This window comes from Coffea arabica, chromosome 3c (genome assembly GCF_036785885.1).
Source record: "Coffea arabica cultivar ET-39 chromosome 3c, Coffea Arabica ET-39 HiFi, whole genome shotgun sequence".
Lineage (NCBI taxonomy): Eukaryota > Viridiplantae > Streptophyta > Magnoliopsida > Gentianales > Rubiaceae > Coffea > Coffea arabica.
In genome coordinates, this window is record NC_092314.1 from 31,079,938 (window position 1) to 31,091,026 (window position 11,089).

Sequence of the window (11,089 nt, forward strand, 5' to 3'; positions counted from 1 at the left end):
CAAAAAGTACAACACCTAACTTGTTTCCAGAAAAATCAATTAGGAAAATTAAGGAAACACTTGGGAAACTCCACCATTGTATTTGGATATTCCTTGTTTCATTCCTTATCAAAGTCATTCCTCATTTCATTCCGTTTCTATTTTTGTTTCTTGTTACTTTGCTACAATTGGGAGCTACCTGACTAAGGTTTGATTGAATTTCCTTGAGAAATTTTCTGATTTCTTCAAAGGGAACCACCAAGTGGCTTGAGAGGTGAATTGGTAAGAGCATTAGAGTGACTTCACACTTGAGTGAAGACACGAGAGGAGTGAAACACTTAAGGGAGCAAGTGAGACCTTTTTCTACTAACAATTTGTCAAGTTTTGCAGGTTCACCATGTCTCAGGAAAATGAACTTACCATTGCTCAGTTATCACTTAAAATGGATGCTATGTGGAAGGAAATGCAGAGGAGGCTGGACCAGCGACTGGAAACGATCCATGAGCAGATTGATCGCCTAAGTTCATCTAGGGCTTCATCTAGGAAATCTAAAGGAAAATCCGCCCTGGAGGAATCTAGTGACTCCAACGCCGATTCGGACCGTGAGACCTACGGGCAAAGGAGACCGAAGAGAAACACAAGCGCAATTGGTGATGCAATCAAAGGGATTAAGATGAAGATTCCTCCATTCCAAGGCAAATCCGATCCGGCTACATACCTTGAATGGGAGAGTCGGGTAGAACTCGTATTCGATTGTAATGACTACACCGATGCACAGAAATTGAGACTTGCCATAGTAGAGTTCACCGACTATGCCATTGTTTGGTGGGAACAAATGGCTACCAGCAGGAGAAGGTGTGGCGAACCACCTATCACCACTTGGACTGAGCTCAAGCGACTTATGAAGAAGCGATTTGTACCAAGTCACTACCATAGAGACTTGTACCAAAAACTTCAAACCTTGACACAAGGTCAACGCTCAGTTGAGGACTACTACAAGGACATGGAAATCTCCATGTTAAGAGCAGATATTCAAGAAGATCGAGAGGCTACAATGGCAAGATTTCTCAGTGGTCTAAGGGCTGAAATAACCGACCAACTTGAGCTTCAATACTATGTGGAGATAGATGATATGGTGGACAAGGCTATCAAAATTGAGCAGAGACTCAAGCGGAGGGGAACCACCACCAGAAATTATAGCACTAATCCACATCCATCTACTCGACCATTCCAGCCCAGGAGGGAGGAGCGAAGCCCAAACGCTTGGAATTCCCAAAAGCCAAAACAAGACCAAGGGTCAAGCTCACGGCCACCTTTTGCCAAAACCGACTCCAAGGTTGTTTCCAAGCCACCATTCGAAACTTCAAAACCTAGGAGTCGTGACACCAAATGTTGGAGGTGTCAAGGAGTTGGGTATATTGCAAGCCAATGTCCAAACCCACGGGCCATGCTTGTCCTACCAAATGGAGACATTGTCACTGATGATGAGGAGGAGGATTACAAAGACATGCCTTCCCTGGTTGAAGATGTGATAGAGGAAGATGAGATAGAGGAAGTTCCAACTCAAGACAAGGTTGGATTGGTAGCAAGAAGGGCACTAGCTACTCAAGCTAGTAAAGATGAGATTCAACGTGACAACATCTTCTACACTAGGTGCCATGTGACCAATAAGGTATGCAGTTTGGTGATCGATCCCGGAAGTTGCACTAATGTTGCTAGTGCATTGATGGTGGAGAAACTAAACTTGCCAACTAGTGACCACCCCCGTCCCTACAAGCTCCAGTGGTTAAACAACAGTGGGGAGGTACGTGTGCACAATCAAGTTTTGGTTACTTTTCGCATTGGTAGGTATGAAGATGATGTTATGTGTGATGTAGTACCAATGCAAGCTGCACATATACTCTTAGGGCGTCCTTGGCAATTTGACAAAAGAGTCACTTTTGATGGTTTATTGAACAAATACTCTTTCATGCATCATTGTAAAAAGATTACACTTGCACCTCTTACACCTCAACAAGTGCATGAGGATCAAGTTAGTCTCCAAAAAGAGTATGACTTACATACTACCGCCAAGAAGGACAACACCAAAGCCAAGAAATTGGTATTGGCCGATCCTTCTTCAAGCAAGTTGGATCCCTCTCATTCGGCCTTTGAGCCCACACGGGAGAGAAAATCCAGCATGCTTGCCAAGGTAAAAGATGTGAGAAAGGCCTTGCACTCTAACCAGGTTTTATTTATTTTATTTTGTAAGGGGTCCTTATTCACTAATGCTTCTGATGCTTCTTTGCCTAGTAGTATTACTAACCTTTTACAGGAGTATCAAGACGTCTTTCCTGAGGATATACCTACTGGTTTGCCTCCATTAAGGGGAATTGAACATCAAATTGATTTCATCCCTGGATCTTCCCTTCCAAACAAGGCACCATATAGGACCAATCCTGAGAAAACCAAGGAGCAACAACGACAAGTGGAGGAATTGCTTAGTAAGGGTTGGATTCAAGAGAGTCTAAGCCCTTGTACTGTACCAGTTCTACTTGTTCCAAAGAAAGATGGAGGATGGAGAATGTGCACTGATTGTAGGGCAATTAATGCCATCACGGTAAAGTACCGCCATCCCATACCTCGTTTGGATGACATGCTTGATGAATTACATGGGGCTATCATTTTTACTAAGATTGATTTGAAAAGTGGTTACCATCAAATTCGCATGAAAGAGGGAGATGAATGGAAAACTGCATTTAAAACAAAACATGGACTTTTTGAGTGGTTGGTCATGCCTTTTGGGCTAACCAATGCACCAAGTACTTTTATGAGACTCATGAATCATGTTTTACGATCTTTCATTGGTAAATTTGTGGTCGTTTACTTTGATGACATTTTGATCTATAGTAAGACTCTAGATGAGCATGTTGTGCATTTGCAAATGGTCCTCGATGCACTTCGCAAGGCAAGCCTCTACGCTAACCTTAAGAAGTGTACATTTTGCACAAATCAATTGATTTTTCTAGGCTATGTTGTTAGTGAGCAGGGAATTCATGTTGATCAAGAAAAGGTGAAGGCTATAAGTGAATGGCCAACCCCTACCAATGTAAGTGAGGTGAGAAGTTTTCATGGCTTGGCAAGCTTCTATAGGCGTTTTGTCAAGGATTTTAGCACAATTGCTGCACCACTTACATGAATTATCAAGAAAGATGTGCAATTTCATTGGGGCGAGGAACAAGCTAAGTCTTTCCAATTACTTAAACACAAGCTCACACATGCACCTGTTCTTAGTTTACCTAATTTTGACAAAGCTTTTGAAGTAGAGTGTGATGCTTCTGGTATAGGTATTGGAGCTGTTCTACTCCAAGAGGGTCGCCCGGTTGCCTACTTTAGCGAGAAGTTGAATGGAGCTGCTCTCAACTACTCAACCTATGATAAGGAACTAATGGCCTTGGTACGGGCTCTCCAAACATGGCAACATTACCTACGCCCTCGTGAGTTTGTCTTGCACACCAACCATGAGTCGCTCAAACATATCAAGTCCCAAGACAAGTTGAGTAAGCGACATGCACGATGGATTACCTTCATTGACAGTTTTACCTTTGTGATCAAATACAAGACAGGTAAGACAAATGTAGTGGCCGATGCACTCTCGCGAAGGCACACCCTTATCACTACATTAGATGCTAAGTTGCTTGGTTTTGAATTCCTTAAAGAACTTTATGCAACTGACTCAGATTTTGGTGAGATTTTTTCCTCCTTGCCACGACACTCTCGTGAGCATTATTTCATCTCTAAGGGGTTCTTATACTACAAAGACAAGCTTTGCGTCCCCAAGAGTTCCATGCGCACACTCCTAGTAATAGAATCTCATGGAGGAGGGCTAATGGGACACTTCGGCATTGCCAAGACCTTAATGATTCTCCAAGAACATTTCTTCTGGCCACGCATGCGGAGTGACGTGGAACGACACATTGAAAGGTGCGTGACTTGTCACCAAGCAAAATCAAAGGTACACCCTTATGGTCTCTATACCCCTTTGCCAATTCCACATGAACCATGGGTTGATCTGTCAATGGATTTTGTGCTTGGACTACCTAGGACTAGAAAAGGACATGATTCAATCTATGTGGTAGTTGACCGCTTCTCCAAAATGGCCCATTTTATTCCTTGTCTCAAAACCGACGATGCTAAGCATGTTGCAGATTTATTCTTTCGTGAGATAGTTAGATTACATGGCATGCCTCGCACTATTGTTTCTGATAGGGACGCCAAATTCCTTAGCTATTTTTGAAAAACTTTGTGGTGTAAACTAGGTACTAAATTGCTATTTTCTACTTCTAGTCACCCACAAACTGATGGACAGACCGAAGTGGTTAATAGGACTTTATCCACCCTATTGCGTGCCATTATTAAAAAGAACATTAAATCTTGGGAAGACTGCTTACCACATGTGGAATTTGCTTACAATCGCACTGTTCATTCTGCTACACATTATTCGCCGTTTGAAATTGTGTCTGGCTTTAACCCTCTCACACCTTTGGATTTAACTCCTTTACCTGTTCATGAGAGAGTTAACTTGGATGGTAAGAACAAAGCTGCATATGTACGTGAGCTACACACTAAGGTGCGAGCCAACATCGAGAAGCGTACACTTCAATACATCCAAAGTGCCAACAAGGGGTGCCGCAAGATGGTCTTTGAGCCTGGCGATTGGGTATGGATACACATGCGCAAAGAGAGGTTCCCAGTCAAAAGGCGTAGTAAGCTACTTCCACGGGGAGATGGTCCATTTCAAGTCCTGGAGCGTATAAATGACAATGCCTACAAACTTGAACTTCCAGGTGAGTATGGGGTACATGCTACTTTTAATGTATCTGACTTGAGTCCTTTTCATGCAGACGATGAGTTTGATTTGAGGACAAATCGCCTTCAAGAGGAGGGGACTAATGAGGAGGGGCTCAAGGCTGCTCAAACTTCTAGTGCTCAAGTCATGCAAATACCCAATGGTCCAATTACAAGAGCGCGTGCTAGGAGAATTCAAGAATCACTTCAAGCTCTTGTTTGCACGATTCAAGAACGAGTTGGTGATGACTTGAGGTCCATTGAAGGGTTACATAATGGAGAAACTACTCTATACACTTTCCTTCAAACGGAAGACCCAAGTGAAGACTAGTCCACAGAGTTCTAGATTGCTAAGTGCTAGATTGCTAATTAGGGTTTTCGTTACCATTATTAGTTTTTGTTAGCATTAATAATTTCGGTCAATTTTCACTCACTTTGGCCGAATTTTAGAGTCTTAATTTAGCCAATTAGTTGTTAGATATTTTACCCTTAATGAAGGGCAAGGTCGTCCATTGGACCTTCTAGGGTTTGAGTCATGTAAGGCTATATATAGCCTAGGTTTTCATTCATTAAAGACAATTCAGATTTTATAACATATTCGTGAGTTTATTCACTCTCTCTTGCTTCAAGAGAATTTCCTTTGAATACTTGAGAATTAATCTCAAGTAGTTCATCGAACTTATCAATCAAGTAGTCTCCTTGATTGTGGCGTTCTTCTAAATATACTTTGGTTCACTAAACTGGCTAGTCTTGGGTTAAGGATTCTCCTTAGTTCGTGGCTCGTGATTATAGAAGGGTCAAAGTTCCGCAAATCCACTCAACTTGGTGTTCGTCTAGATCCGCCTCACATCAGAAACTTCCTTGAGAAGCTTAAGTGTGTGGTTCAAATTGTCTCAAAAATCCACTCTATCCTCGCGCGTAGACATGCGCGTTTCGTGCTCAATTCCTTTCGAGTTTGTTTCACTTGTGCACTAAACCTCTAATGCACTTCCATTCATATTATTATTATTCACTCTTAATGGTCTAAAAATAAAGGTCTGAAGTCCCTCAATTAATCGCGCACGCGAAAATGCATACCTCCGATTTGTGCGCGATAAAGTGAAATTTTCAAGAAATTCTTATAATGATAGTATCACTAACTAATAATTGAACACTTAAACATAAAAATACCTATTTGTACAAGTCTCCAATTTTTCAAGTTTATTGTATCTTCGAATCGATTATTGTCTCCAAACGCGCATCCACTATTCACTCTAAACGAGCTTTAAAAAATTTAAATTTTGTAACAAGCCATTTTAAAAATATAAGCAAGTCATAGTTCCAAACAATTGGGTCAAAATAAAATATTCGAAGCAAACGGGTAAATAAATATTTAAATAAGCTAGTAATAGGAATTTAAAATAAAGAGAATTTGCGAATCCTCATAGACCCTACTACCATTATATGCAAATTTTTATTTTTCTTGTGTAGGTTTTTATTATTACAGAGGTTCGACACCTGTCAAAGCCAACGACTTAATCTTCCTCATCTCAAATTGGTTTCTATTGGGATGAATAGGCACCCAAGCTCCTACCAGAGTTATGTTGAGGGATTGCTTAAAGTTTAAAGCATACTTCACACACAAGCCCGATTCTTCTGCCCTCCATTTCGGTTGTCTTTGAGTAATCAAGTCTCCAGTTGGGTGACCACTATTATCAATATTTTTGTAGGAAGCCAAAGCCTTTCCATACTGTACAAGACAATTTGCCATTAGAAAATTTAGGCTCAAAGACTTTGAAAAAAACTCAACCTGAGAATCCGCTATATCATCATTCTCCATATCCATCATAGACTTCCTTGATTCCTTATTGAGAAAATTTTTATCAATGTAGCTCCTTCTATGTACATGAGAGTTGGCCCACCCAGCAATAAGGAAATTTGACCTAACAAATTTTTTTTTTTTGGAATTTTGTCGTCCCTTATGGACGTATAATAAATAAACCGTTAAACTATTATGGAATTTGACTATATTTTGTTATCTCAAGCAACCTTTTCTTGAATTTGGCAACATCTGAAACTTTTTCAATTTTCGTAGGTAAGGCATCATCTAGTTTTGAAAGTTTATGGGTACTTTTAACCTTACGAGTGAGTACGGATTGAGCTCTCTAAGTCAAGAATGACCCTAAATGGATGCCAAAAGGCAAAGAAGACAACTATTCCTCTGAATAAGGAAAAGCTAAATTGTCATCACGAAGGCCATTAAAGCTCCTTATTCACGAAAATTGCATATTGCACTAGTTGTCTTCAGTTAGATTCCTCTCCATAACTGGGGAAGATTTTCCCTCAATTACATCTAAATAAATGTAATTTTTGAAAAATAAAAGCATCCATATTATATTCTCCAGTTGGTTAAAGTATATACAAAAGTTGAAATAAAATTGATTAAATTTTACTATTGGATCAAATTTTACAATTTTCACAGCAATTTTGACCTATTTTGTACTATCAAAATATCTTGTACAAATTGAATTATAAAATATTCATAAATGAGCTTAATTTTTGAGTATGTTGATATACTTGTAGAAATAAAATTATTGACACAAACAGATTATTGTGAGAAAATTTACTTGTATAAATATAAAAAATAGATAAATGAAGAGAAAAATAAAAAATATATAAATGGAGAGAAAAGTAATAGAGAAGATCTCATCCCCAATTTTCTCATATAGGAGTTTATTATAGTCTATACTCCATAGTACAACACCAACTATATACAACTGCAATACAACCCTCCATCATCACAGGCTTTGTGGTGGGCTGTTTTATTTCAACTCTTTAAGGGGTTGATATCCATCCTTTTTTTTTTTTTAATTTCCTGTCACCTTCACCTAGAATTCTTAAGTCTAACACGCTTGATTTTGTTTGCAAAATATTTGGCTTGACTAATTACGCAGCCGTTTTTTGATCATCCCTTTGGTGTATCAGCCATTTCGCAAAAGCGTCCAGGGTTTTCATATCAGATCTGTAATGTTTCTGAGTGAATTCAAGCAGCTCTGACCATGTAAAATCTGGAAACATCCTTGGATTATCAAAAGATACCAATTCTTCCGGGGGGCTTACAACCTTATCCATTTTGGGACACAGGAAAAATGCAATAGATTTTCTTGGAGTTCGAGAGTTCACAATAGCCCTATGCAAGCAATTTTGTAGATTCCATTTGAAAGAGCCTGAAAGACATTAGTCCCCAATAAGTTTTTCAGTCCCGAATTAACAAACCGAACATTTTGAGCAAAATGAACATTTTTTTTCATAAACAAACAAGAATTCTGAAAATAACAATATAAGATAACAAACTTATTCTATTTCATTTTTTTTCTTTTTCAAAATGATCTTTTGAAGAAATCAAACAATCAAAATAAGATTTGGAGCAAAGCAGTAGATTAGACAAAGAAAGAGCTAATTACAGTGACACCAAGGATTACTATACTATAACTCACCATGAATGTGTCGCCAATATTGACAACGAAAGCCTCAGGGTTAGGAGGAACAGAGTGCCATTTTCCATTGACATACACTTCAAGGCCTCCAACATGATCCTGATGAAGAATTGTTAAGGATGTAGGGTCGGTATGAGGACCTGTTCCAAGAGTTAGATCAGGTTTTTGGCATGGAGGATAGTAGTTTAATCTCATTATTGAATCATTTCTTGTAAAGAATTCTCTGAAATGTTTCGCTTTTACTCCAAGACTGGTTCCCAGAAGCTCCATAATTTTAAGAGATAGACTGCTCATGGCTTCACTGTACTTTTGGAACACCTTCCTAAAGACAAAGACAAGAAAAAGCAATGCATCATCAAAAGTAGGAAAGCAAAAAAAAAAGCTTTTATTGTACTAAGAAGAAAAATAACTAGTGGCATGTATGCAATTTTATACCCAGATTCTCTAAAATCTTCACCCATTGCATCCAAGAAGTAGCTTTCAACAATGTTAAGGGCTTGTTGACCATCATCACAATATCGAAACGAGAGCGTTTCTTTCCATGGAAGTTTGGAGGAGAACCTATTAGTGAAGCTGCTAGCATAACCACAATGATCCCCAAGTTTTCTCTGGACTCTTTGTTTTTCTTGTAGTGGCCTGTCAAAGAAGAAATCCAAGCACTTGTGGGCTTCTTTTAGGAGTTGCAAGTCCATCCCATGATTAATGACAAGAAAGAAACCATGTTCAAGACATGCCTGCTTTACTAGCTTAGTTGTGGTGGAGAGAGCGACAGGGTCCCCAGAGAGGAAGCCATTCAAATCTATACAAGGCACATGAAGCACTGGGGGAGGTTCAGGACAAGGCTTTTCCTCATCAGGCCATATGAACTCATAGGGAATGTCGGATTGGTTTTGGAGAAAAGATGCGTCAAAGACAAGTGACTTTTGTTCACCTTTGGCTTCATTTGTTGCTGGAGATGATGATAACTGATTTTTAGCACTAGGCATTGCCAAGTTAATATATTTGATTTTGGCAATTGATAGTTGGTGTTGCCTCTGTATATGTATGTATATATATAAGTTGATGGTAGGTGGAGAAGGCAATGTTACCATAACCATTCATCCATCCATATCTTTAGCTAATACACGGAGATGGATAAGTAATAATAACTAATACGGATATCTATGGAAAGAAAATCTGGATTTCAATGCATGGTTGAATCATTTTGTTATTTTTTTAGTACAAAAATTTTGGGTGGATTCGACTTTGGTCACCATCACAGGTTAGAACATGCCCTTTACTCTATCCATGAGTAAATATTTCAAAGTTGCCTTATTAGACCGTACACCTTTCTTAGTATATCTAGATAATATAGGTAGGAGTATAAACTGAAATACTCTGGAGCTACAAAAATAGTTAAGTTGTTAGCAGCTTATAAAAACATTCCCCCTAGACTAGTTATAGGGATTCTTACAGGTCATCCACCAACATTAGGGATGAACAAAGGGGGATGGATAAGGGCATCTGCCTCCTCAACAGTTTTCAAAATATTAAAATCCTCCCTATGATTTTAGTTGTCAAACTAGAATTATATTGCTTTGGTCCACCTAAGCATAATTACTAGTAGTTGTTTTCATTATTTTGTTTAATTTCATTTTTGATAAATTGTCCTAAATCAACCTAATAATTAGTTTCCTTATAAAGTATATCATTGGTATCTGTTTTACTATACGATTAGTAGTACTTGTGAATAACAATTACAAAAATACTAAAGTTTCTTTTAACCAAATTTCTTATAATAAATTAGCTATTAATTTCTTGATTCTTGTAACTTTAAAATAGCAACTGAGGTAAACTATACATGTTACATGGGAAATCCAAGACAAACAAAACAATAAAAAAAAGAAAATTCAACTATTATACAAATTGAAGAAATTTCAACTACGATATTAAATGCCTGACATTGGTAGTAAATAGAATGGTGTGGAGTCTAATTTTCACATTTTTCTATACACTTTATATTTATTTTTAAAAATTTCTTATTTTTATAGTTTATTGAACTTTCATTTTACATTTAGTATATATTTTTTTGCTATAGAATTTTTTTGTTATTAGATTTTTGATGATTCACCCTTCCTAAACTAACATCTTGGGTCCATCATTGACTAATACAGTCCTCACATCAACAGCTCAATCAGAATACATGACCTCTTGTGAGAAAGTTGCCCGTCCTTATCAATTGAGTCTTTTATTCACCATTTTGTATTATCTAGTTTAATGGTTTTTAGATAGATTATTCATGTGACATGCTTACATTTTTTTTTCTATAAGAATGCAAGGCACGCTTAAATGTCCAGTAGCAAGCTACCATGACAGGCATTTCCCTTCAAAAAATTTATTTAATATCCATGAGCCATGGGCCAGCATATCAAAAGTATAAGAATCAGGAAAAAATAACTGTGTGAGTAGAGATAAAATAGATGAATGATTGAGTTAGTTTTAAGGCACCGTTTACATTGAGGAAATGGGGGGATTTGATTTTTATTGTTTGGATTGATTTTTGTGGAGGGAAAACAAATGAAAGACTCTAATAGTTAGTTTTATAGAGTTTTGATTTCCGCCCAAAAGTGGGCGGAAATGGAGGGAAATGAAGCTAAATTAATTGAAATAATTTAAAAATTTTTAAAAGATCATTTTTTTGTTTTTTTTGGTAAATTAACACTTGATCTTTTCTTTTCCTTCTTCAATCCAAACAAAAATTTAATATTTTCTTTCTTTTATTTTCATCCTTAATCCAAACAAGATAGATGGAAATCACTCCTCTACAC

General features: G+C 37.8%; 1 protein-coding gene and 1 pseudogene across 1 annotated transcript; one reads left to right on the forward strand and one right to left on the reverse strand.

Annotated features, from left to right (window-relative positions):
* Nucleotides 1-376: 376 nt before the first annotated feature.
* Nucleotides 377-4,880, forward strand: LOC140037905 (uncharacterized). The gene is made up of 4 exons (XM_072083070.1): nt 377-2,603; nt 3,306-4,186; nt 4,328-4,816; nt 4,863-4,880. The coding sequence occupies exons 1-4, from the start codon at nt 377-379 to the stop codon at nt 4,878-4,880; spliced, it is 3,615 nt and encodes a 1,204-aa protein (XP_071939171.1).
* Nucleotides 4,881-7,477: 2,597 nt separating this feature from the next.
* Nucleotides 7,478-9,521, reverse strand: LOC113733709 (gibberellin 20 oxidase 1-D-like; annotated as a pseudogene).
* Between the last annotated feature and the right edge of the window lie 1,568 nt (nt 9,522-11,089).

Excerpts from the sequence above, each read along its gene's own strand:
- LOC140037905 (XM_072083070.1), top strand. The coding sequence starts at position 377 with ATGTCTCAGGAAAATGAACTTACCATTGCTCAGTTATCACTTAAAATG. Across the intron at positions 2,604-3,305 it reads GTACCGCCATCCCATACCTC|GTATTGGAGCTGTTCTACTC; the intron begins GTTTGGATGACA and ends CTTCTGGTATAG. Across the intron at positions 4,187-4,327 it reads ATTTATTCTTTCGTGAGATA|ACCGAAGTGGTTAATAGGAC; the intron begins GTTAGATTACAT and ends ACTGATGGACAG.